The 24,870-nt window shown below is 35.6% G+C and overlaps 1 protein-coding gene across 1 annotated transcript; it reads right to left on the minus strand.

Moving 5' to 3' along the window:
* Window positions 1-562: 562 nt before the first annotated feature.
* On the minus strand, window positions 563-24,870 carry LOC140146569 (DDB1- and CUL4-associated factor 11-like). The gene is made up of 15 exons (XM_072168442.1): window positions 24,608-24,870; window positions 19,073-19,173; window positions 18,271-18,302; window positions 17,369-17,464; window positions 17,130-17,194; window positions 14,748-14,951; window positions 12,431-12,474; window positions 11,122-11,245; window positions 10,788-10,845; window positions 9,462-9,647; window positions 9,039-9,198; window positions 7,493-7,602; window positions 6,167-6,206; window positions 5,440-5,546; window positions 563-4,215 (listed from the first exon to the last, which is right to left on the minus strand). Exons 1-15 carry the CDS (start codon window positions 24,703-24,705, stop codon window positions 4,021-4,023), a joined length of 1,620 nt encoding a protein of 539 aa, XP_072024543.1. The 5' UTR covers window positions 24,706-24,870; the 3' UTR covers window positions 563-4,020.

Consider the following 24,870-nt stretch of genomic DNA (forward strand, 5'->3'; position numbering starts at 1 on the left):
AGAAGGTGAAACTGGGGTATTTTTTTTGAAAAAATTATAATTTTTAATATCAAAGCTGACAAATAGGGGTCATTTGCTATACCATAGGCTCGAAAATGATATCCATATTTCAGTGCAGCACATCTCTGTATGGTATTATAAACATAATATAGCCAGAGCTTTCCTGGTTTTTTTTTGAGAAAAGTGTGGGATGAGGCTGTGGATCACGAAATGCTCTTTTAAGTAGAGAAGTAACAACAAATTCTTGTTTAGGGGGAAACACAACTCGCATCAGAATACTGCCCAGACCAATGACAAAAAATTGCACAATACACAAATTATTAGTCACTTCCAAATTTCATTTCTGTAAGATTTTCTCCCTATATGTGAAGCTTAACTGTATAAAAACCTGTTCTTTTCCGTTTTTAAATTTTTGTTCATTTCTATTAAGCATGTTAATGAAAGTCCCAATCAGTGTGACTGAAAATTTGAGGTAAAAGTGTTAAATTGGTGTTGATATTATAAGTTAAAATAACAAAATAAAATGATTGAGATAATTTTCATTCTTTTGTGTAATTCCAAGATCATTTTAGTGAGATTTCAAAGAACAAAAAGATATAAAAGAACACATGATGTCTATCAACAGTTTTAACAGAAGCCAATTTACTGGATGACTAATGTACATAGAGATATAGGATCGACAACTAATAAGTTCCCCCTAATACTTTTTGAAATAAATCAAATGTTTTATGAAATGTAAAAAGGTTTGTGTAGCCTTATTAGTTGTACATCTGGATCAATTTCTCACATCACGCATCATTGCGATCAGTCACAATGGTTCATTATGAGCCTGTTTTTAAAGTTACATTCGAGTCCCAAATAGTGACTTTCCGTAACAAACGCATGAATAGGTCTGACCTACAGCATTGTTTGACAGTCTACTCCTATGGACTCGTATGCAACTTTTTAGTTTTTTACATAATGAATCATTATGACCGAATGCAATAGTGTGTGATGCTATAAATTGGTCCAGATGTGTAAAACAAATGTGATGTGATTAAGCAAAATCAGTCGTAAGGCGGAAATATTGATTTTGAGATATAGCCAAGTAAAGAATTATTTCCTTTTGTTTCCTATTGCTTTGGAAGCTCTTTAATTGCTCATATTTTTGGAACTGGTTGTTCAATTTCAGTGGGGTTTGCTGCAAAATGCAGGCTTTGCAAATGCTTGTTACAATCCAGTAAGAAACTGAAAATTGAATATGACTGACTTTAGACTGATTTTGCTTGATCACACCACTAATAAGGCTACATATACCTTTTTAAATTTCTTACAATATTTTTTCGATTTATTTCAAAAAGTTGTAGTTGTTAGCTTACAAGCTTTACATTGATGAAGATACCGCAATTCCTTGTGGAGTGGAGTGATATATTCTACATAAAATATAGGTAGTTTACAAAAATATTAAATTCAACCCATTATTTTCTAACACCCAGTATAAAGACCTCACACATAAAGTAACTTAGCCATTACATGATTACAATATGTTTTATTTATGTGCATTTTGATACCCATTCATCCAATGTAGTTCAATATTAACAACAGAGTAGTTTTCATAAAATAATAAAAAAATAAATAAACACCAGAATTTAGAAGCTGCACATACAGCGATCAATGATAATTAAACACAAGCATAGTGGCATTATCTCCGCACTGAATTCAAATTAATACAATTTACTGCAAAAATGAAAATGGGTACTTGTCACTCCATACTTACACTGAGACCACATTACTCAATGAATTGTAACAAATTTGGTGTCATAAGTACTGTAATTAAATTGCCTTTCTCTTAAATACCAAATATGATGAAAAGTTCATGAAAGTTCATCTGTGTTGGCATAAATCATGATATTTGATTTAAACTTTTGATCCAAAAACAAGGAATTAATTCCTACCTCAGAATTTTCAGATGTTATTCCATCTTTCATCAGCGAGTGAGTGACTGTATCAGGTTGTGATCTTTTGACTTTTAATCTGATAACAGACTCGTCACATCAAAGCCAACCAACCATCTCTCAACAAAGATGGGAGAGGGGGGATCCAAACTTTCAGGAGTCTACAAGTCTGTTATCAGATCAAAGGTCAAAGAGATCACGACCTGATAGTCACTCAATCACTGATGAAAGATGGAATACCATCTGAAAATTCCGAGGTAGGAATTTCTTGTGTTTGGATCAAAAATGAACAGTTTTTAAATTATCAGCATATTTCTAATGGCTGAGTTACTTTTTGTGAGATTATCGCATTGTATATATAAAACCTATATATAAAACAAATACAATACAGACAACTAAAAGACATAATTTGATGGTTGCACATATTCAATGGCATGTACCCTTCAATCACAACCTTGTTAACTTACTTTGTATGAACCTTAAAAGTGGAAATTTTCGCACTACATATATTTTCACGCTTTTCTCGTTCCAAGCTGCTACCGCAAAAATAACAATGCACAAATATATTCCTTTTGTGTATAGGTCAATGTAAGGAAATTTTGAATCGCGGATTTAAAAACAAGGGAAACAGTTCAAAATTGGCAAAGTGTGAAAAATTAATTGTGCCAAAATTTCCACTTTTACAGTATGTACAAAGCAATTATAATAATAATATAATATCACACACCAATAAATTCAACATGTGACCAGATCTGGTCCAATCAGGCTAAAGTCGGCAATATTGAAACGGAGATATTAGCAAAAAAGGAGGAGAAAAAACAATAAAAACATAAAAAAAATAGATATATAAAAGGTTCATAACTTTGCAACCAAGTATTCAAGAGACCTGGGGATTCAACATCAGTAATTGTAGGTACTGAGGTCATCGTAGTAACTCAATTGTCAAAATTTCCGACTTTAGCCTGAGTGGATCAGATTGGGTCACATATATGGATATAAACATAATTTACAAGATATTAATACAAAATCTTCTCCTCTTTTTCTTATAGGTACAATATTTTTATTCTTAAACATGATTAAAATTGGAAATCATTTTTTATCTACAGTTTCCAACAGAGTTGTGAACAGACCTGCATATGAAGAGCTTATTCCAAACCATGTAAGTCCACAACCCCATGTGTCTCATTTACTTGTGAGATACAATCACAATTGCTTTGACAAGTTTGACATTAGCAACAATGAGTTGTAAAATCAACAAGCTATTATTTACCATAACAATATGCAGACTATTGTTCTCATTTGGGAAACAAAGGCCTCACACAGTATTGTTACTGTGCGTCCATCCACTATTTGCTTTGTAATGGTGCATCCAACTGAAAATATAATTCCTAGCATCACAACATATTGCAATATCACACAGGGAAATCAGAAACATGGGATAGTGGACTTAACACGGTTTGGAAATAAGCTCTTCATATAGGGATATTCCAGTTGAAATCCATACACCTTGTGTATGGATTTTAACTTGAATAGCCTACACCAGGTGTATGGATTTTAAGTGGAAGAGCCTATTGGCTGCCATGACTTCTTCCATCTTCTCTCATCTTTTCCTGATTTTACTTACACATGACCTTAGTGCCCCAGTCGGGTAAGGGCAACACAATATTTGTTTTTTGTCTAATGTAAAGAACCATTCATGTCTTTACATACATTCATGTCTTTACAATACAGTGGCATAGCTAGGGGCGACGGAAGGCACATGCTCTAAGCACCATCTGGGGCGAGGAGGGGGGGGGGGGGTCGACCATTTCAGCACTCCCTGATCAGCTGCACCCCTCCAAGTGGTGACAGTAAAAAAATTAGTGCACATTTCAACATCAATAATCATTTGAAAGACCAAAATTTGACTAGATTATAATCAAATCAGTAGTATTCGTGCAAATTTTGGCCCAGAGCTAGAAATTGTGGGGCACCATTGTGTATCTTTTTCCCCTTGGCTACACCACTGTGTACATAGTTTTTATATGAACAATGAGTTCCCCAATATCGGGAATTGGGTGTAAATAGAGCATAGACCCTGATCTTACTAAAACCCTTGACCCGTTCTCTGTTGCCTTCGTTCTCGTTCTCGTCTCTGCTCCTGCAATCTGCGACTTTTCCTGCGAAAGACTTTAAATATGTCGGTCTCATCATCGCTAGATTCGTTTAGACTATCTTCTGGGTCTTCATCCTCAGGGTAGTCATCCTTTTTGTAGGTCCATAAACCATGAGTACCATCCCACTGAAGGAAAGAATTTAAGATAAAACTAGTTATGGATTGGAAATTATCATTATACATTGAACACATCTCAGGGCGATAAACTAAGAGTACTAAGTATGAGATGCGTCACTCTGATCGTAAAGCTGAGGGCAGTGTAGTAGCGGGATCTTGTGTAAGAGTTCGGACAATGTGACGTAATCAAGCAGACAATATTCAAAAATACTGTCTTTTTTCTCCTTCGTTGGATGATATAATTACGCATTTCTTTCATAGATTGTTACATTACCTTTTAGAAACAAAATGTTGTAGGAATACCTATTTATATCAGGGTTGTCGATTTGTTTGATATTTTTTTTAATTTAAAAAAACAAAACAATTTATTTGATTTAAATCACGATTTTTTAAAATTTAAATTCAATATTTTTATTTCAAGAACTGCTATACACCATGATTAAGTCAAAAGAGACCAGTGCATCTGAATGCAGGACTTATGCATAATCCTATCAGGTATTTACAAAAAATCAAAACATGTTTTACATGTGAAAATTTCAAAGAAAAATATGGTTAAAATCATGGGAAAAACCTTTTTTGCACCTTGAAGATAAATTTTAGCAATAGATAAAATTGCATCAGAGGTATTTACTTGTATCCAAAAGGAGTAGAAGCATTAGAAATGAAGTAAAGTAGTCAATTTAAGAAAGAAAGTAACTTAAATTTATCAAAACTGGTAAAAATTGAATAAGTTTAAATCAGTGATTTAAAAAAATCATGATTTAAATTGTGATTTAAATCAATTGATTTAAATTGTGACAACCGTGATATATGGCTGTTGGAGCGACATATTGATGGCTCTTGAAACAACATCTCTCATTGCTACACCAGATGTTAAAGTTCTGAGTATACACGGTTGAAATTGCAAGAAGGCTCATTGTATAAGGTATATCAATCTAATGGGCTATTCCATTTAATATCCACACTACCCCTGTGGAAGATTTTGGAAATATCTTTCACAGGGGGAGTATGAATTTCAAATGATGGAATGAACACATTAGGCAGCTCCATTTGAAACTCACCCTCCCTCTGTGAAAGATTCAGGTTGAATCTTTCTCAGAGAGTGTATGAAATTCTAACGGAGCTGCCTAATGTGTTCATTCCATTTGAAATTCATACTCCCCCTGTGAAAGATATTTCCAAAATCTTCCACAGGGGTAGTGTGGATTTTACATGGAATAGCCCAATACTTACTGATGTGCTCATAAGCTTAGGCTCATATGGATGCCAAGACACATCTCTGACAGCTCCATGGTGTTCATCAAGCTTGCTTACTATCTGCCCTGTTAGCACGTCATATACTAGAAGAAAAGACACAGAGTTTAGGGTTAGCAAATGGTTTACAATAAAAGCATTGATGAGATTTTTCAGCTAATCAGCTGAATTCAGCTTTTTTGACTATTCAAAATTAAGCATTTTTATTCATTTTCAGCCCAATTTTGGGTCTTCTTTGCCAATTATTTGCTGTTTTTCAGCTGTTTTTGTTCTACTTCAGCTTTTTTCAAGCAAAGCCACTCTCATGTCTGATTGAATATGTTTGATTAAGCAAATGTTTAGACAATAATAACTGTGTGCTATCTTTTTGAGGTCATTGTGTGAATTTGGAGGGGTTTGTTTTGGGACAGGTGATTTTCTGATGGAGTGTGAGCTCCTGAGGAAAAATACAGAGGCTAAACACAAACTGTGATGATTCACTCAATGACCGTATAAATAATGATGCAAAGTTATTATTGTCATTAATTTTCGCCATTTTACAAATTTGTTTCATGAAAATAACACAATTTATTACTTAAAAAGACTATTGAAAATGTATCTTCCATTCACTGTTTTAATGAACAAAAAAATGATGATGCCATTTTGAATAGTATGATTCCCAAACCTTTAAAAAGGGAGTTATAGTTCTCTTAGATAGTATACTTACTAACTATTTTTCCAGTTCCACATCCAGTGTATATGTACCTCTGTAATGAAAAAAGACGTAGTTAATAATCCATTATTTGCAGAAAAATTTGGGCAAATTGTCAGATTTTTGCCCTTGCTCAAACAAAATTCCTGTGTCGCCACTGTTTAGGGATAGGGTTTACAGCCACTGCTCACATACTGTGGGTCGTGGCCTCTTCCAAAAGGGGATGCGGACTTGCTGGAAAAATTAACAAGATATGTCTCCATGCATTAAGGTATATGGTACCATCGTATTGGTCATATAACCCCATTTTGACTCCTAAAGCAGTAAAATTGCACATTTTTGCGCCCTTTGCATGCATTAATCCCGATAAAGTCATTCTGGGAGCCAGTCAGCAGGAAATTTTGCTCGGTACACTGCTGCTGGTAATTAACAACATTTGTACTATACTGTGGAAAGCCTTGGAGTTAGGGTAAGTGTATGAAGGGCAGTTTTAAATTACTGCACAAAATGTAAACAAAACCCTTTGCACAGTGCCCATGATCTTGCTACCAAAACAAAGTTTTCCCTACAAACGCATGCACAAAAAGTGCATTTTTATTTCTTGAGCTTTTCTAGGAACACGCCAGAAGGCATTTGCAAAGCGTACATATGGTAATTAAAGCACACGTTTGACAATTAGCGTACACACACACAACATACACTTTGCGAGTAGAACCTCGTTTTTGAGATGACCGTGCAAAGGGTCAATTCAATTTTGTCTATTTCCTCTTTATCTGTTAGAATAACATCATGCTTTATTTTTCCCAAGGTTATAAATTCATTATGTACATAAAAACGCACTTTGAATGCTTCGTACAACCACAAAAGTTTCTCATCTCTCTAGCAGAGCACGGTAGTGGTCTGTGTCTGAAATAGGCTAATGGGGAGGTCGGCTGGTCATATTGCTAAGAGAGCATCTTGAACAAAACTAGATGAGAGTATGTAGGACTCCATGACCTCTTTATTTCATTAGGGACCAGTCACAATACTGATACCTCTCATTTGGGACTAGTCACAATAAATAAACTCACTTGCCCAGAAGAGAATGCTAGTGAGAAATAGCATTTGTTGAGAGTATGTAGCACTCCATGCCCTCTTTATGCCACCACGAACCAGCCACTCTACTCATACCTTTCATTAGCGACTAGTCACAATAAATAAACTCACCTGCCCAGTGGAGAATGTGGGTGAGAAATGACATCTGATGAGAGTATGTAGTACTCCATGACCTCTGTATGCATCAGGGACCAGTCACAATACTGATACCTCTCATTAGGGACTAGTCACAATAAATAAACTCACCTGCCTAGTGGAGAATGTGGGTGAGAAGTAACATCTGATAAGAGTATGTAGTACTCCATGACCTCTGTATGTCATCAAGGATGAATCACCAGCAATTGTTTTCTTCTTAGCTGCAGGTTGAAAACACAAGGTAATGTTTAGATGGGTTGTATATAAGCCAACCCTATTGGGCTATTTCATGTGAAATCCACCCCCCCCTATGAAAGACATGTTCATGATCTTTCAAGACTCCAAATTGAGTCACCCATTCAGGTAACTCAAGTTTGAAATACACACACTCCCTGTGTGACAGATTAAGGTCAGGTCTTCTACAGAGGGTGTATGGATTTCAACTGGAATAGCCCATAAATAGCACTATTCGCCCCATTGGACTTTGACCTGGTGAAAGCAGACTATCTAGCCTAAAAGCATAAAAAGAGGGAAATACAACTTATTTTCTAACATGAAAAATATGGCAAATTTAGGAAGATCACATAGGGCTTAATTTACACACTTTTTGTTGCATGCTGAACTTTTTTTTCCATTTACGTATATACATGGAATTTTTTTGAATTATAGACATGTAGGCCTAAATAAAATAAAATACATTGTACTTTATTCTGTGATTATAATGGTCAATTCTATATGCATGTGTCACATACTTAAGTCACTCGATAACGTTTACATGAAAATTTTGTCTCATCTATTCACTTCAATAATGTCACTTTCATCTCGTTCAATAAACTTAAATTTGAACCAATGCCTTCTTGGACCATTCTTGTACTATATGTGATGCGATCAAGCAAAATCAGTCAGAACTTGGAAATATTGATTTTGAGATATAGCCATACAAAAGAAATATTTCCTTTTGTTCCCTGTTGTTTTGGAAACTCTTTAATTGCTCATATCTTTGAAACTGGTTGTTCAATTTCAATTGCATTTTCTGCAAAATCTAGATTTGTAAATGCTTTTTACCATCCTATAAGAAACGAAAAATTTAATATTTCCCAGTTCCGACTGATTTGATCGCATCACATACATGTATGTGACCCGCTCCCACAAAACCAGACATAAGTCACTAATTTTGAAAATTGAGTTTTGATGTCATCATTTAATACAGGTCTTCAGCTTTTATTTGATACCAAAATTATGTTTCTGGGACATACGGACCTCATTCTACGGTCTTTCTACGGGAAGGGGGAAGTTACACATAAAGAAAAGGCAAATGCAAGAAAAATGGCTTTAAAGTTGTAAAATGACATGTAAAGGACTTGGGTTTGGCTCAGAAAATGCTAGATTTGGGTGCTTTAGACGTAAAAAATATTTTGTTTTCAATGGTAGGTTAAAGTAAACATATTAAGGAATCAAAAAATATTAAAAACTGAAAAACAAAATCTGCAAGGTTTTTCACCCCTTTCCGAACTTTGACTTGCCGTATCTCGAAATGGCTGAGTGCGACTTATGGCGGGTTTCGTCAGAGCGGGTCACATATCGTGAAACCGTAGAACTGGTGCCTTAATGCTTTTGCAGTCTGTAAATGAAAGGAAAACACAGTAATGTTACTTACATCTGGAGCTCCTTGGTATGCCCTGCCATCTATAATCCCAATGTTGAGTAGCCACAGCACGACGGCATTTCTCAATGGTACTGTTACTTGAAAACTTCCTCATGTCCCACAACTTGATGCTCTGGTCTTTGGAATTGGTTATCAAATGCCTAGAATCACCCTGTAAAAAACCATACACATCACACACAGTAATTATTAACCAGGCGATGTCGGTGTGTCACATATAAATACCAATAACAGCCCAGGGATTCTGACAAGCTAGCTATAGGAATGGTGGTTAAGTGCTAACATTCGTCATGTCGTTTGAAATTGCATTTTGTACAAATTATTAGTAACAAAAAATTACAAACATTTGTACTTTTCTTTCTACAATTTCTGTGCGAGTTATTTATCCATCACAAACATCACACCATAACACCATACCTTTGCATCAATATATGTGATGCCATCTTGATGTCCAGCTAATATGCCTACTGGTGTTGCATTGTCGTCCCCAAGCATACGCCTATCCCATACTTTGCACAATCCATCATCAGCGCCGGAGTAAATGATATGTGAGCTGTCGTCTGCAAAGCACACAGCATTGACATCATCTTCATGAGCATCAATCTGTGTTAAGATAATGTGGCAGAAAAAGAGTCACAATCCTACTATGTTTGTAGCAATTATGCAAAAGGTATACACACTGTGTATCACACAGCTCATCAACTCAACAAACAAATAAAATGCTAATTAAAAGTAAACAGTTTTGATGCAAAATACAATTACTTTTTGTCTTATTGTCGTTTAAGGGGGTACTACACCCATGGCCAATTTTATGCCTATTTTTGCATTTTTCTCAAAAATTATAGCACATTGGTGACAAGTAAGATATGTACATTATAGGGGCAAGGACTACAACTACTGCACTGAAATTCAGCAACTCAAGGCAAGTAGTTATTGATTTATTGATCAAATATTGGTTTTCCCTCATTTTTGACTGTAACTCCACAACTGTTGTCTGTGCTGAAATAAAATTTCCAGTGCAGTAGTTGTAGTCCTTGCCCCTATAATAAACATTATCTTACTTGTCACCAATGCGCTATAATTTTTGAGAAAAAGCAAAAATAGACACAAAATTGACCAGGGGTGTAGTATCCACTTAAGTAAAGTGATACACAGTTTGTAATCACCAAGTAGATAACGTATATTCGTCCCCAACTTTTTGCAAAGAAAAAGTGACCGAAATACAGAAATGTCCATGCCGTAGCATGTAAGCAACTAAGCATGGTAAGTAAGCTTAAAACTGACATGCTCATGATCGTGAAATTGAATGGACAAACCCTAACTAAAATTTCCATCAAATTCATTGCTATATTATAGTTCATATATTTAATAAATCACATTCTTACATAAAAATGCACTTACAGATCGAATTTAGTAGTATTTACCGATAATATGTGGCCCTGCATGAGGGCCACAATGTATTTCAAACCAGAAGTCACATTTTGTGACTTTTCCCGGAATTTTTTTATTGAAAATTCCTAAAAAATTCACTTCTGAAAAATTCATTTCTAATAAATGCTCCCCTTTTGAAAATGTTACATTTGTGAGAGCTTTAGAGAATATACAATAAGTAATAATAAAGGTTATATTCAGCATTAAAATACCATTTATTGTTAGCATGTATTGTCATAATTTCGGTCATGAAATCCACACTGGTATTTCTATAATTATATCTTTCTTAGTGTAACTTTGGATATAACTTACTCTTAGAATCCTATCATTTTTCTCCCTGTCATAAATGTAAAGATGGCCATCATTAGCTCTGAAAATTGAAAAAAAAGAGAAAGTTACATGATGTTAAATAATCAGTCCAGGGTCGAATTTCCGAGGGAGACCACCAAGGCCATTGCCTGGATGTTATTGTGCTCGACAAAGAACAAATTACGGAGGACTCGTGTGACGTCACTACTACCACAATGACGTCACAGGTCAATAATACAGAACTAATTCAAGGGCATTAGATATGGATATTACGTGATGAGAAAAGATGAAAAGATTTATAATAGTCCTTTACAGTATGGTAACAAACATGACTTACCCAGCTAGAATTTCCGAGTTGTCACTTGAGAATTTCACAGAGAAAGCGCAGAAATGTCCGTCACCAGGACGCAAGTTTAAGGCTTGATGGGTGTCGTAATCTCCGTAGATGTTGCATAGATGAACTGAAATTCAAAGAGGAGAATTGTAACACTTGTTCTGATGCACATTTCCATCTCACATTAGGGGCTGTGCAATTATGAGCCCAAAATTAACTGGCAAAAATAAATCTGGTATCTACATACACCAAGCTTAAATGTAGCATTCAAACTGACTTGTGCCATTTAGGTGCCATTTCTGCCATGCATCTGCTTTTGTGAACTGCTGCACACATCCATCTTGTGATCAATGGATTCAATTCTCGCTATTCACAATAAGGGCGCCGCCAGCGGTTTGCGATGTAATCGTGATGTATCATGGGAAAAGGTCGACATCCCAAGTCCGCGCAATACGAATATTACCATGCTATTACATAGGAACATGTGACAATATTTTTTAGTTTGTCAAAATAAAGGTGTTACACGGGAATCGATACTCAATAATACTTAATAATGTGATTTGAAATGTGCACAATTAATTTGTTCTCTATCTATTATTTTTTTCCTTTATGGAATGTAATACTGTGACCAAAGTTGCCCCAAAGGCGGGGTAACTTTGGTCAGGATATTTTTAAACCCTAGGGCACCCTTACGAAATTATTTAAAAATCTTTTTCAACTTCAAGGTGTAGAAGGAAACCTAATGTCACAAAAAAGAGTTAATTAGAAATGTAATTAGTTTTGTTTGGAAGCAGTGGTAAGGTCCCAGTTACTTGTTACCCTAGTATATCCTAAACCACGACAGATATGTTATAAGAATCAGCAGTCAATAGCTGCATCTTTAGCTCAGACTTAGACCTCATTCGTTGAAATCTTTGCATGCCTTATTGATTTGTACACAACATGTTCTCGAACGAGAGAACTAGTGCCATGCTTTTCATTGATTAGCACATTAAAACTAGTGTCATGCTTTCCACTGATTAGAACATAAAAAAGCAACTTATGATTTCATTGTAAATTGCTTCCTTTGGTTTTAGATTACTGAATTCTTTAATTCTCAACCAATTTCACCAAATGAAGTGTTCAATCAGATCTAAATGGTACGTACAGGTACTGGCTGCTAGTTTTAATTTTGATATAGGCTTTTTGTCTTTGTTTAGGATATACAGGGGTGAACATATAAACTGGTAGTGGTCTATGTATGTAAGCCGAACATATAATAATTAGACATCCTCTTTTTGCTACTGATACAATATTAAATAATTAAACTTACTGCATTCAGACCAGCTGGAGTAGATGAGGTAGCATCCATCAGGACTGCAAAAGAAAACAAACACACTCATCAAACTGCTGTATGCATGTGTCATATTGGTACCAGTTGTGGAACAAGTATTTATCATTTGTTTGCATATTGTTAAAAAAAAATTTGTTAGGGAACAACCCAAAAGTTCGATGAAGCCCTATAAACGAAAGTCCTTTCGTTAGGGGGGGAGGGGGTCAGAAAGTCCGATTACGTTTGTAAAAAAGTAGTTAAAACATCGGTCAAAGGTTATCTTTTTTTAAGGATTTAAAATATAATTTTCAAATTTTAGTATTTTTCGAAGTGCGATATTTAGATTTTACAGTGGTTTCTTCAAAATTATTTCAAATCAATATGGAGTGCAGTACTCGCAACCTGCAACGTCATGTAGGCCTAAGTTCATTTTTAAAGCAACTGTCCGAGCAAACACAAAACGTTTTAAACATTTTATATTTTGGGGTTTTGGTTTTGGTAAAAACTTTTAATAACATTTAAATGTCGGGTTATATCAGGGAAATTGTGGGATAGGCTTTTACGACGGGAATTCACAACAATTAGTGGTTTGTTTTTTTAGCGGGTTCGCCGTCGGACAAGTTTAGAACTGTCAAGCTTTCGTCAGGAGTAGCTTTGACCTCTTCAGGATAATGAGACATGTAGACCGCCCTTGCCTACTGATGGCTCTGAAAAGAGCCGTTCACTGAAGACTGTCCCTTGTCATCAGAGAACAAGCAGATCTCGCCTATCTGCTAATTTAAAAGGTTTTGGTGGCTCTGAAAAGAGCCGTTCACTGAAGACTACCCCTTGTCTACAGAAACAAGCAGACCTCGCCTATCTGCTGGTTTTAAAGGTGCGGTGGCTCTGAAAAGAGCCGTTCACTGAAGACTGCCCCTTGTCAACAGAGATTAAGCAGATCTCGCCTATCTGCTAATTTAAAAGGTTTTGGTGGCTCTGAAAAGAGCCGTTCACTGAAGACTACCCCTTGTCTACAGAAAACAAGCAGACCTCGCCGATCTGTTCAATTTAAAGGTTTGTTGGCTCTGAAAAAATTTAAAGGTTTGTTGGCTCTGAAGACTGTCCCTTGTCAACAAAGAACATGTAGACTGCATATACTGTAATAGAAGTATACGGCTTACCAGGAACGGTTTAGTCATGGACCGATTAGGGAACTTCGAACTTGGCATATCATTTCTTCTCAAATTGTGACCTAGGTCCCGACATTTATATAAACGTCATTTTTACCGTCATGAAAAAAAGTTATGTTTGAAAACATACTACAAAACTATTTCTAAAATGTTTTCAAAAAGTTATTGTAAAATATTGTTTAAAGAACATTATGTTAGAATATTTGCAGGAGGTTATCAAAATGTTTTCAAATCTTTAATATGAAAATGTTTTTTTACCCTTTATATAACCTTTATACAACCCGACATTTAAACGTTTTCTGACCACTTTGTCTAACCTTTGCTTGGCGAATGATGTCGAAAACGTTTTGTGTTTCATACCACATTCTTTTTTATTTGAAAATCCAGCCAAGTCCTATTTTTTTCCGTGCCAAAAAAGATAATGAAAAAATATGTTAAAATAGAATGCAATATTCGTTTCTTCCATAAACATGATCAATATCCTAGCATTGTCGCACCCCCTCCACAACCCCATGCACCATATAGCGACGGCCCCTGTATCCTATATGAATATACCGGTTGGAATTTTCGATATTTGTCACTTACGTTAGAGGGGAGGGGGGGGAGGGGGTTAGCCTTCTAACGAAAGGACTTTCGTTTATAGGGCTTCATCGAACTTTTGGGTTATTCCCTTACTCGCATGTAAGAAAAGAGATAAATGTTTAAGCGAATTATAATAAATTATTTCCTGTTATTATCAATGTATTTTGGGGCCGGTAGCCTATATATACTGTAAATAAAATCCTCTTTTGAGGAACGAATTGTTATTAGGCGAATAGGCGAAGAAATAAAAATCCGATTTACAGGCCCGACTGACCTAGATTTTGAGAGCCGGCTGTCATGTTGAGAACCGACTGTTTTCATTCGTTTTTATGGTCAATATGAGTTTTTTTTTAATAAAACCATGTGATTCATGCTTAATAATTATTTTTCTAAGATATATTTCTAACATTTTATTAGTTTTTATGGTCAATATGAGTTTTAGTTTGTTTAAAATAAAACCATATGATTCGTGCTTGATAATTATTTTTCTAACACATAAGCGTAATGTTACAATTGCCAGAGACTTCCTTTAAACTGGTTTCATAAAAATTAACCAAGCTCCTCACCTGAAGGCCGTATCCACTATACTCCACCCAACATCTCTGGCACGGATTTCTCTGAATTTCTGAAAGTTTCCCTTGGTGACATCATAGAGTCTTAGATACTGGTCTTGACACGCAGACAGGAAGACATTGCCATCTTTGGAGTAGGTACCACAGAACACTTTTGAATTAAGCCTTGCAACAATTTCCATCTGGTTTGGTAAATAACTGAAGGGGTTAAACAAGAAGTACAGGTATTTTATGTCACCTCTAGTAAAATACTGCAAAAGTGGAAATTTTCGCGCTACATTTATTTTTGTGCTTTTTGCACTACTACCACGAAAATAACAACGCACGAATATATTCCTTTTGTGTTCCTGTCAATGTATGGAAACTTTGAATAGCGAATTTAAAAACAAGGGAAACAGTTCAAAATTGACAAAGCGTGAAAAATTAATCGTATGCGAAAATGTCCACTTTTAAAGTATTCATCAGAATCATTTCATAGTTTGTTCAATTGTGAAAGGTTCTTTTTCAGGTCCAATAAACTGATTCTGATTCAGAAATATTTCAATTCTTGTCAGGAATCTTGTTCACTATGGTCTGGTGTTTCTAGGCGTTTTTAGCACTGGCAACACTCTTGTTTGGTTTTGATAATGTCACTATACTTCCATGTTGCTGATTATTTAGGAGCTGGTCATAAATTTGATCCAGCCCTAATCCTTGTTCAAGATATCTTTTCATGCACAAGGAAGAAAAAGGAACAAGGCCGTTCGTGAATCACTAGATCCCCTGTCTGAAATGAACTTAAATTGTGTTGTCAAGGTTTAAAGCAATATTGAATCCTATTTAGCCTTTTTTGACCTTTGACCCATGATACATTCTCTGAACTCAACCACTTCCTACTTGAGATACATCTAGGTTGCAAAGATGGACACCCATATTCACATGCTTTAATTTTTTTAACTATAGGGCCAAATACTGATCTTGAGGAACACCACAATATCTACTAGATTTGGATGTGCTCTATTCATTGAGGTACATTCTGTCATTATCAACCCATGTTGCACCAGATAGCAAATCTGTACAGAAAACTGAAATGGGAGAAATGCATTATGGGAAGTGTGAGATATCTTCTCTGGTTCGACCCTTCATGGAAATTGAATGTTTGCAATTGAGAACCCTGCCTTATGATATCAATGATATAGGCTACTAAATTCAAAATTTCAAGATTCACAGTGCACCTAAATAATTGAATACCTGAGTGGAAGAAGGGCCCAACTCCATTTTACTAAAATGAGTTTACCGTTGCCATTGAAACATATATCATTTCAAATGTATGTTATAATGTATGCTCATGTATCAGTACTCAAGGTCCCCTGAAGATAAAAACAGTCTGTCTCTTAAAACTTTTCCAAATAGTGTGTTTTTTGTTAGTATCTCAAAAAAGTGTTGATGGAATTGGGCCCTTCTTCCACTCAGGTATTCAATTGTCCCACCTGATAATTGAATTGTCATCATTAAAATAACAGTGCAGCTAAACTCAGTTTATATGGGCCCAAAATTGGACCTTGTGGAACTTAAAACTTGGTGTAGCTTATATACAGCGCACAAAAAGTATCCTTAATACACTTAAAACAGAAGCAATATCCTGAAGACACTAAACATATATTACCAAATCAAGTAATAAATAGATGAAGAATTTTGTTCTGTGTATTTTGACACCTCATTTGGCCCATCACTTGATTCAGTCAAGTTATGCCAATTTGAATGGAAAACAAAAGCATTCAAAAGTGACCCATTTGGGATATTTCTTCCTTCAAGGTGATTCCCATTAATTTTTGTAATGGGCTCAATACAGCATGACAGATCAACATTCACTCACCATGCTCATAATTTACATTAGTGTGTTTCAAGAGAAGTTCGTCTATGTAAAACTTTGTCAATTTGAAATGCTCTTTTTTTCATTCAAATTGGTATAAGTTGGGAATATAAAGTTGCATTGTGCCAAATTGGGCTATTCCATTTAAAATCCACACTACCTCTGGAAGATTTTGGAAATATCTGACACAGAGGGAGTTTGAATTTCAAATGGAATGAGCACATTAGGCAGCTTCATTTGCATTTCATACACCCTCTGAGAAAGATTCAACCTCAATCTTCCCCTGATTGAAAGTGAATTCCAAAATGGAGTTGCTAATGTGTTAATTCCATTTGAAATTCATACTCCCTCTGTAGAAGATATTTCCAAAATCTTCCACAGGGGTAGTGTGGATTTTAAATGGAAGCCATTAGATATCAAATTATGCAGAACAAAATTCTCTATCTAGCGACTACTTTATTTTGGTAATTTAGGTTTAGCGTCTTTTTCTTGCTTTTCTTTCATGTTTGTGGATAAACACTTACTTTGCACCTAACATTGCACAGTCATTGGGAGTAAAGTGTCCCTGTGAACATCTGCCTAATGACCTCTGAAAAAACAATATCCATGGATGCATGCAAACATTATATGTAATGAATAAAAATGATTTTTAAAATTACATGATTGAGTAGTTATCATCAGACACTATAGTAGCTAGGTGGTCATCATGTTATATCACATGCAAATCAAACCGATATCACATGGGATGTACATACTTATTTACCTTTCTCAACAATCTGTTAACAGACACTGCAGTAGGTAGTGAGGCATCATGTTTTAAACCAGCTTGACCTAGCATCTGCTGCTTCAACTCACTCTTCTGTGAATGAAAATAAAATCTTGAAATAAATATCTTGATCAAACTGCAATGTCCAAACCCTATTTTTGAAATTGTTTGTTTATTTGCGGAGTCACTCCAAAATCGTTGATTGTCCCTTTAGACACTATAGTAGCTAGGTGGTCATAATGTGGTACACTACATAATCATTGATTTTTCTTCTTTGATTTATCTTGGTTAATTGCTGTTGTGAATTTTGAACCTAAAACTAATTTTGCATGAGAAAGTTAAATAGTTATAATCGGTTCCTTAGTTTGATCAGCAAATAAAAGGATTTTCCCCAATATCGATCCAGATCATATGAGAAAATAGGACATATTCAGAAATTACTGATTTGAACGGTTCATCACTAATCATAAGGCCACCTTAAATTTTTTTTTTTTTTTGTCTCAAAGCCCTTCCCAAGTCAAAAATCTAAAGCGGAATGTGTTTTTTTAGTTTTTCTTTTTATCAAACTGTGGGACAAACTTTTTGACAAGAATAGACAACCTTTCATTGTAGACAAATAAAAAGACACAAGCCATTATTATTAAGGAAATTTTAACCTGTTTAACTATTTTCACATATGATAATGTCAGACGTGAAATTTTGTGTGGATGATTTGAAGAAAAAAATTAAATGTATTAAATCCAGCGGGTCGAATAGAGCGCCAATATATAGTGGTAGATTTTACTATTGTGTGTGTGGACTTTTAAACAAACTATTAACTTAAGGTGGCCTAGGGCAACTATAACAGGTTGAGAAGAACTGAAAATAAGGAATATATGCATCACAATGGCTATACTTACATCGATAGCTTTCGTATCAGGGCATTTGTCAGCTGCAAGAAATAACAAGGTAGAAAGAAGCATTCTTGATTAATTCTGTAGGCGAAAATCACATCTAATAATACCAGGGCTCCAAATAGCAGCTGGCCTGCATGGCCTGGACCAGTAACTTTCACTGTCGGGCCGGTGAACTTTCTGCCTAGCTGGTCCGATGGGGACAGTAGTTTTTTATACGTAAATATGTAAATTCCATACTTGCCAACATTGGAAAATCAAAAACAGGGACAAGATTATATGGAAAGCGAAGCTCTCACTTGTCACGGCCGGGGGCCGAGAGTATGACATGAACACAAATTATCACTTTGCATATTAAAACACTGACTTTTTTTTATAAGTCAACCATGAATGATCCTAGCATTTAGCTTTAGGTCCAGGGACACTCCAAACCCATAAAAATAGATAACCTAACCTTTATTTATTTTCTTTTTTTAATTTTCATGAAAAAGGAAAACTGGATAATCCAGTTTTTCAGTGTTTTGTGACACAAAAAACAGGACAATCCAGGGTAAAACTGGAAAGTTGGCAAATTCTGCAAAGTATGAAATTCTGCTAATACATACATAATATATTCCACTCCACTAATAATAGAAAACAACCTCAACAATTCCCCCGGTTGTTGTCAGTTCCTCTCAAAGGGTTTCGTATCTGAATGTGAAAACCCACCCATCAATATACCAAAATTGCTAGGTACCCCCAAACCATGGCAATTCCCCGTACAACTTCAACCAGGGGGAACCCCTTGTGGTCCACACCATGCACATACCTTCAGGTTTGCACTCTATGTATGGTTCATAATCATCATCATCGTCGTCATCATCCATGAAATCTAGGCTTCTGTCTTGAGTAATTAGACGTATCTGACCACTGAAACATAACAAATTGAAACGTGTGTCAATTTAGACAATATCTCTGAGAAGGAAATCTATGGCTTACACTCAGCAGAAAGATTAGTTGTTTAGTTTCAAAAACTTCCTTCACCCAATGGAATTTGGGGAGCTGCACAATTAATTGGTGGATATTACAATCTAAGTGTGGATAGGTTTGCACCAGTTTCTCGATCTGATTGTAATGATTCACCATGGCAGCGAAATTACAGCGCTTTGCGTTCTCCGAGATTTGGAAAATGGCACAATATAAATCCAAAATTTATTTGTTTATTTATTTTTTATTTATTCAAAAGACATATGCAAGCAAAATGAGTCGGATGTCTGGAATCTTGATTTTGAGAAATAGCCATTATACAGCGTGGGCCAAAAAGAACTTTACCCAATTTGGAAGGTTCATTTTTCGGAGATTAGAGCAGCTATTCTCAAAAGTGTTATATATGCTAAATATATATCTTTCTAAGAATATGTGGTGCAAAAATGAGAGAAAAAGAAGCTAAAGTAACAAAATGGCAGTAGTTTTACGTCAATGGGTCGAAAATCACTTTGTCCACACGTAATTCAATGGAATGTATTCGATTACTAAAAGTATTGCGTTAGGCTTGTATATTATTTGTAAATATGGCTTGTCATTCAAAATGTTTCACGCATGAATGAATTACTATCTAAGATCTTAATCCTCATTAGTCATGTTAGATGAAACAATGTGCCCGAAATTAACATAAACATTAACATAAACATTATTAAAACAGAACATAATTAACATAAACATTATTAAGCTAATTCCAATTTTAATATTAAACTAATGTAGCAATTATTACACAATGACATTGGTTTATGGTTTCACCTGATGCGATTTTTTAATTTGAATATTTTGACTGCGTGGATTTCTAGACAGGGTTTCAAGGTGTCAAGATAAGGCAATTTACAATACAACACAGAAATTTTTGACAGAAGTAAACTTAAGAACAGTGTGTTTTATTGGACGTGCTGCGTGAATTCGAATTCGCTTCTAGAATGTGAGAATTCTACCCAAACTTACCATAAGCCTACATTAGAAGTAACTATATGTTGAATAGATGTAAAGAACGGAGTGGGCGTAATAGAACTGGTCAAACTCCTGCCTAATACTCCAGCGTCAGTTATAAACGCAAAGGTTTGCCTCACATATCATGAATGACGTTTCAAATTGTTGTTGCATATTTTGAAAGAGTATTTGATGTAAGTTATTTAAAAATAAATTGTGATTGTTTTGTTAAATTCAATTTCTTTGTCATTCGGGAGAGTAAAGTTCGGGTACATTATTGTATCTAGCATGAATAGTGAGGATTAAAATCTTGGATTGTAATTCATTCATGCATATAAAACATTTACCACTTTCGAATGACAAGCCGACTGTGTTTACCAATTACATGTATGCCTAACGCAATGCTGATGGTAACCGGATACATCCCATTGAATTACGTGTGGACAAAGTGATTTTCGACCCATTGACGTAAAACTACTGCCATTTTGTTACTTTTCTTTCTTTTTCTCTCATTTTTGCACCACATATTTTTAGAAAGATATATATTTAGCATATATAACACTTTTGCGAATAGCTGCTCTAATCTCCGAGAAATGAACCTTCCAAATTGGGTAAAGTTCTTTTTGGCCCACACTGTATAGTAGTATTCAATTTCCTTTGTATTTTATTGTTCTCAGAAATACTAGAATGGTTGAATCGCTAGAAGCGTAAGTCTAATTATGATGGGATTTTCAGTCAAATAAAGCTCTGAGAATGGCTCAGGTTTACAATGAAATTGAAAACTGAATTAGATTTTAATCACAGACCTGAAACAGGGTCTTTATAAAAAAAGAGGTAGAACCTGAAAATGCTCAAAAAACGCTGAAAAACAGCATTAAGATTGAGGTAAAATGGCTCAAATTGGGCTGAAAATAAAAGAAAACATAAATTTCGGGAAAAAAAAAGATGAAATCAGCTGAAAAGAAGAAAAGTTTCAGGTCGATATCAGACTCATTTACCCTGATCCAATCACATATCTCCATAAGCTGAGTTTGATTGGCTGTGACAGGCAGTCGGCACACATATAGTGGTCTCATTCATAATTGTGAATAAAACATTCCATATTATTTGAGAGCCATGATGAGGGGGGATTACTTAAGTGTCAAAAGCTTAGGTAGGGCATAAACAGCAAGCAGGTCACAATAAATAACTTAATGTTTGTTTATATGCATGATCATGCACCCCTACAATGTACCTGCCCTGGCCCTGCACTGCATACAATGTACATGTGATAAGGGAAATCCTGAGTCATTGTTTACACCCAGTGTTTACAAAGCTAGCCTAGCAGCCTGGCATCATACATTGTATATGGCCACATACAATTATTTTTTGGTTCTCGTCCCTCCGTCTCCCCTCCACAGCCTCAATTTCTAGGATTAGTCATATTTTATTCATCGGGGCTTGAGATTGGAATTCCAATTCCCTTTCTCACAAAGTACATGTAAGGGCGAAGAGTAAAATTGTACAATTGTGTTTGGGAGTGGCCTTCTCTCCATTCTCCTTTCCTTCCTATTTTCTTCCATTTTCTTCAAATTTTAATTTTAAAAAAAATTGATATTTTTTTGGCCAAAAAATAAGAAAAAAGTCAAGGGTCGGACCTATTTTTAGGGTCAGTCAGGTTACGCCAATCAAACAATTTTTTTAGGCCTTATCAGGATATCACCTTAGAAAAAAAGGGAAAAAGGACTTCCTTGTTTTCCTCGAGCACTGTTATTCACAAGTTTAATACTGAATGTCCGAATCCACTGAAGATACTTTGTTTTTTTGTCATGTGGAAATCTATTGAACAATTTGTCAATATTCTTAAAAATAATTTGATGCATTCATTCATTCATTCATTTAAAATTTGTTTATTTCTATTCTAATACCGTACCACAAAATCGTGTGATTTACAGAGAAAATATCACTTTTTTGCCCAAATATTTGAAGTTGTTTACTTGAAGGTGGCGTGCGTATGTGTATAATAGCTTAGGTGTAAGTGACAGAGAGTATATTGAATGGCTTATTTTCGTGTGATACAAGAATATATTGCACTCGATAGAAAAATATATTCTTGTATCACACGAAAATAAGCCATTCAATATTATTATTATTATTTATATCAGGCTTTTGCTATGCGGTAAAATGAAAATTTAAGCTTACCTAGCCACCGCCACTGGGTTTAACCAATGTGTATTGTAATGTTTACAAGCTTACCTTTTGACCTTCTTGTTTTCTGCTCTTTACTCTCCAAAAACAATTTTGGAATAATTATATACAGGTTTATTTGTAGATGTGGATTATATTTCCTATCATCCAGAATCGCTGCGAATTAAGTTTGTGATTTTACTTGTTTATTCAGTACGAAATCTCCTGTGAGCTGTAACGATCTCTGTGTTATATTGTTGTGCTGTTGTATCATGACGCGTGTTTGTGCCATCACCAAGGTAACGCGCGACGCCGTACATGCGATACGTGTACAATATTCAAGAAATATTACTGCATCCGGGTATTTTGAAAATATTGTACAATATACAGTTTTATTGTATCGCTCTAAGGCCTGATAATAATGCAGAATATTGAACGCGTAACCAAGCGTAATGCTCTGTATAGAATGTTTTTAGTTTCAAATGCATACGGAGAGGTTACATGTAGTACAAACTGGAGTGAAGACTATACATCGAGTTTGTTTTCAAACTTGATTTAAACAAAAAGGAAAATAATTATACTTTATAAACGTTTGTGTGTGTTTGTGACATTTAGGGGATGTGCAATAATTATGAGCCCTTGGGAAACTCAGGGAGAGGGTAAAATTGGGGGGGGGGGGCAAGAAATTTTGGCGAGCCAAAAGGGGTGGGGACAAGCAATTTTGACAAGCCGAGGGGGGGGCCCGTGGGTTCAGTCTTCACTGACGATGTGTACGCATGATGGTTCCAATTAGGGGTACTTTTCGAGAAATATCCGCGGAATTTTCGAGGACAAAATTGTTCGCAATTGTCCAAATTAGGGGTGTTTTGGAGCTTAATTGTCCTTGAAATGAAAAATAGGGTGTATTTCTAGGACTTTCGTCCTCGTTTTACCACTACAGTTTTCGTTTTTTGTATTTTTTCTTTCCGTTTTTTAGTAGTTCCCCACAAAATTGATAGGGTATTTTTTCCGATAAAAATTGTCCTCATTTCCCCGTGAAATAGGGGGGAAAATTCAAAAGCGTCCTTGAAATGGTAAAAATAGGGGTATTTATTTCGGGGGAAATGTCCTCGATTCCTCGTGATAAGGGGGTGAAATGAAAATGCGTCCTCAAAATGATAAAAATAGGGGAGGTATTTGGGGAAATTTTCCTTGATTTCGCAAAAATAGGGGGTAAAATTGCTGCAAATGTCCTCGATTCCCCGTGAAATAGGGTCATTTTCAAATCCTGGAACGGTCATACGTCCTACCTTAAAATACAAACTGAACCCACCGGGGGCAAGCGATTTTGGGACACATTCATGGGGTGCTTTTTAAATAAAACGCAATAAAAAAGGGTTCGGAAAACAGTACGGAAACGCTTCAATATGCAAATTTTCCTGCCCGCTGCGCTCGCAACATAGCCTACATCTAGTAGGTATGCTAGGTAGGTGAATTCAAATTTGTCATAGCACTTTCCGTAAAAAAAAGTTACATCTTGTCAAAGATTGACTTTCATCAAAAAGATTCTGCTAACAAAATTCCCCAAAACGGCATTTAGGGGGGTTTCTAGATCTTTAGTCTCATGGCGATAGCAGCTATTTTTAATGGAACTGCTATCAAAATCCTTCTAAAATTCCATGTGCGACTTGATTATCACCATAAAAAATCATATATTTGGGTCAAGTGAAGTATAGAAAACATATTTATTTAGGTTTCCTTCACCGACCTATTTTCAAAAAAAAAAATCAAATTTCTATGTAAATATGCATTGTGTTTGGGCCCGGTCTAGTAGGCAAATTTCGCTGACTAGCAAATTGTTTTTTTAAACTAAGGTTTGCCTGGGATACCTCTAGATAACATCTAGACCATTTAAGATTTGCAAATTGGGATCCTATAAATTTGGCATGTTCAAGGGAGGGGGCAAAGAATTTTTGGCGGGCCAACGATTTTTGGCAGGCCGAGAGGGAGGGGGGGGGGCAAACAATTTTGGGAGGTGTTTGGAAATTTTACCCCAATAAATTATTGCAGTTTGCACAGCCTCTTAATTTAAAAACTTGGGACTGACGATACCCAAATAAAATGAACAAAAGTGCATAACTATAAATTTATGGTAAAAGGCCGCTTATAAATGAAACATTGAAAATAATGAATTATGTGAGCTGAAAAAAATGGGACGCTATTTGAAGGATAGCAGATTTACCTGCGAATCAACATAGCGAGTAAACGTGTTGCGTCTCTCTCTGATGTCGTTCCGTCGTCGCTGTCGCCCCCGTCGCCACTCGCATGTCTGGACCCCATATTATCAGAGCGCAACAAGAAAGACAACGGGAATAGATTATAGATGGATCATAACATCAAAATTGGTTGCAAAATGAGCAATTCGGAGTGCAATTCAGCCCGAATTCAGCTCTGTCTACCCATTCTTACGAAAACATCCAAATTCCCATGACCTTTGCCCTGTTT

This window comes from Amphiura filiformis, chromosome 2 (assembly GCF_039555335.1).
Source record: "Amphiura filiformis chromosome 2, Afil_fr2py, whole genome shotgun sequence".
NCBI classification, from domain to species: Eukaryota; Metazoa; Echinodermata; class Ophiuroidea; order Amphilepidida; family Amphiuridae; genus Amphiura; species Amphiura filiformis.

What these genes read in the sequence shown, in the direction of transcription:
- LOC140146569 (XM_072168442.1), bottom strand. Translation starts at nt 24,705, where the DNA reads ATGGGGTCCAGACATGCGAGTGGCGACGGGGGCGACAGCGACGACGGA. An exon ending in CCACATTCTCCACTAGGCAG is followed by an intron (nt 6,207 to 7,492) that starts GTGAGTTTATTT and finishes TTTTCATTACAG; the next exon opens with AGGTACATATACACTGGATG. An exon ending in CTAAGCTTATGAGCACATCA is followed by an intron (nt 4,216 to 5,439) that starts GTAAGTATTGGG and finishes TCTTTCCTTCAG; the next exon opens with TGGGATGGTACTCATGGTTT.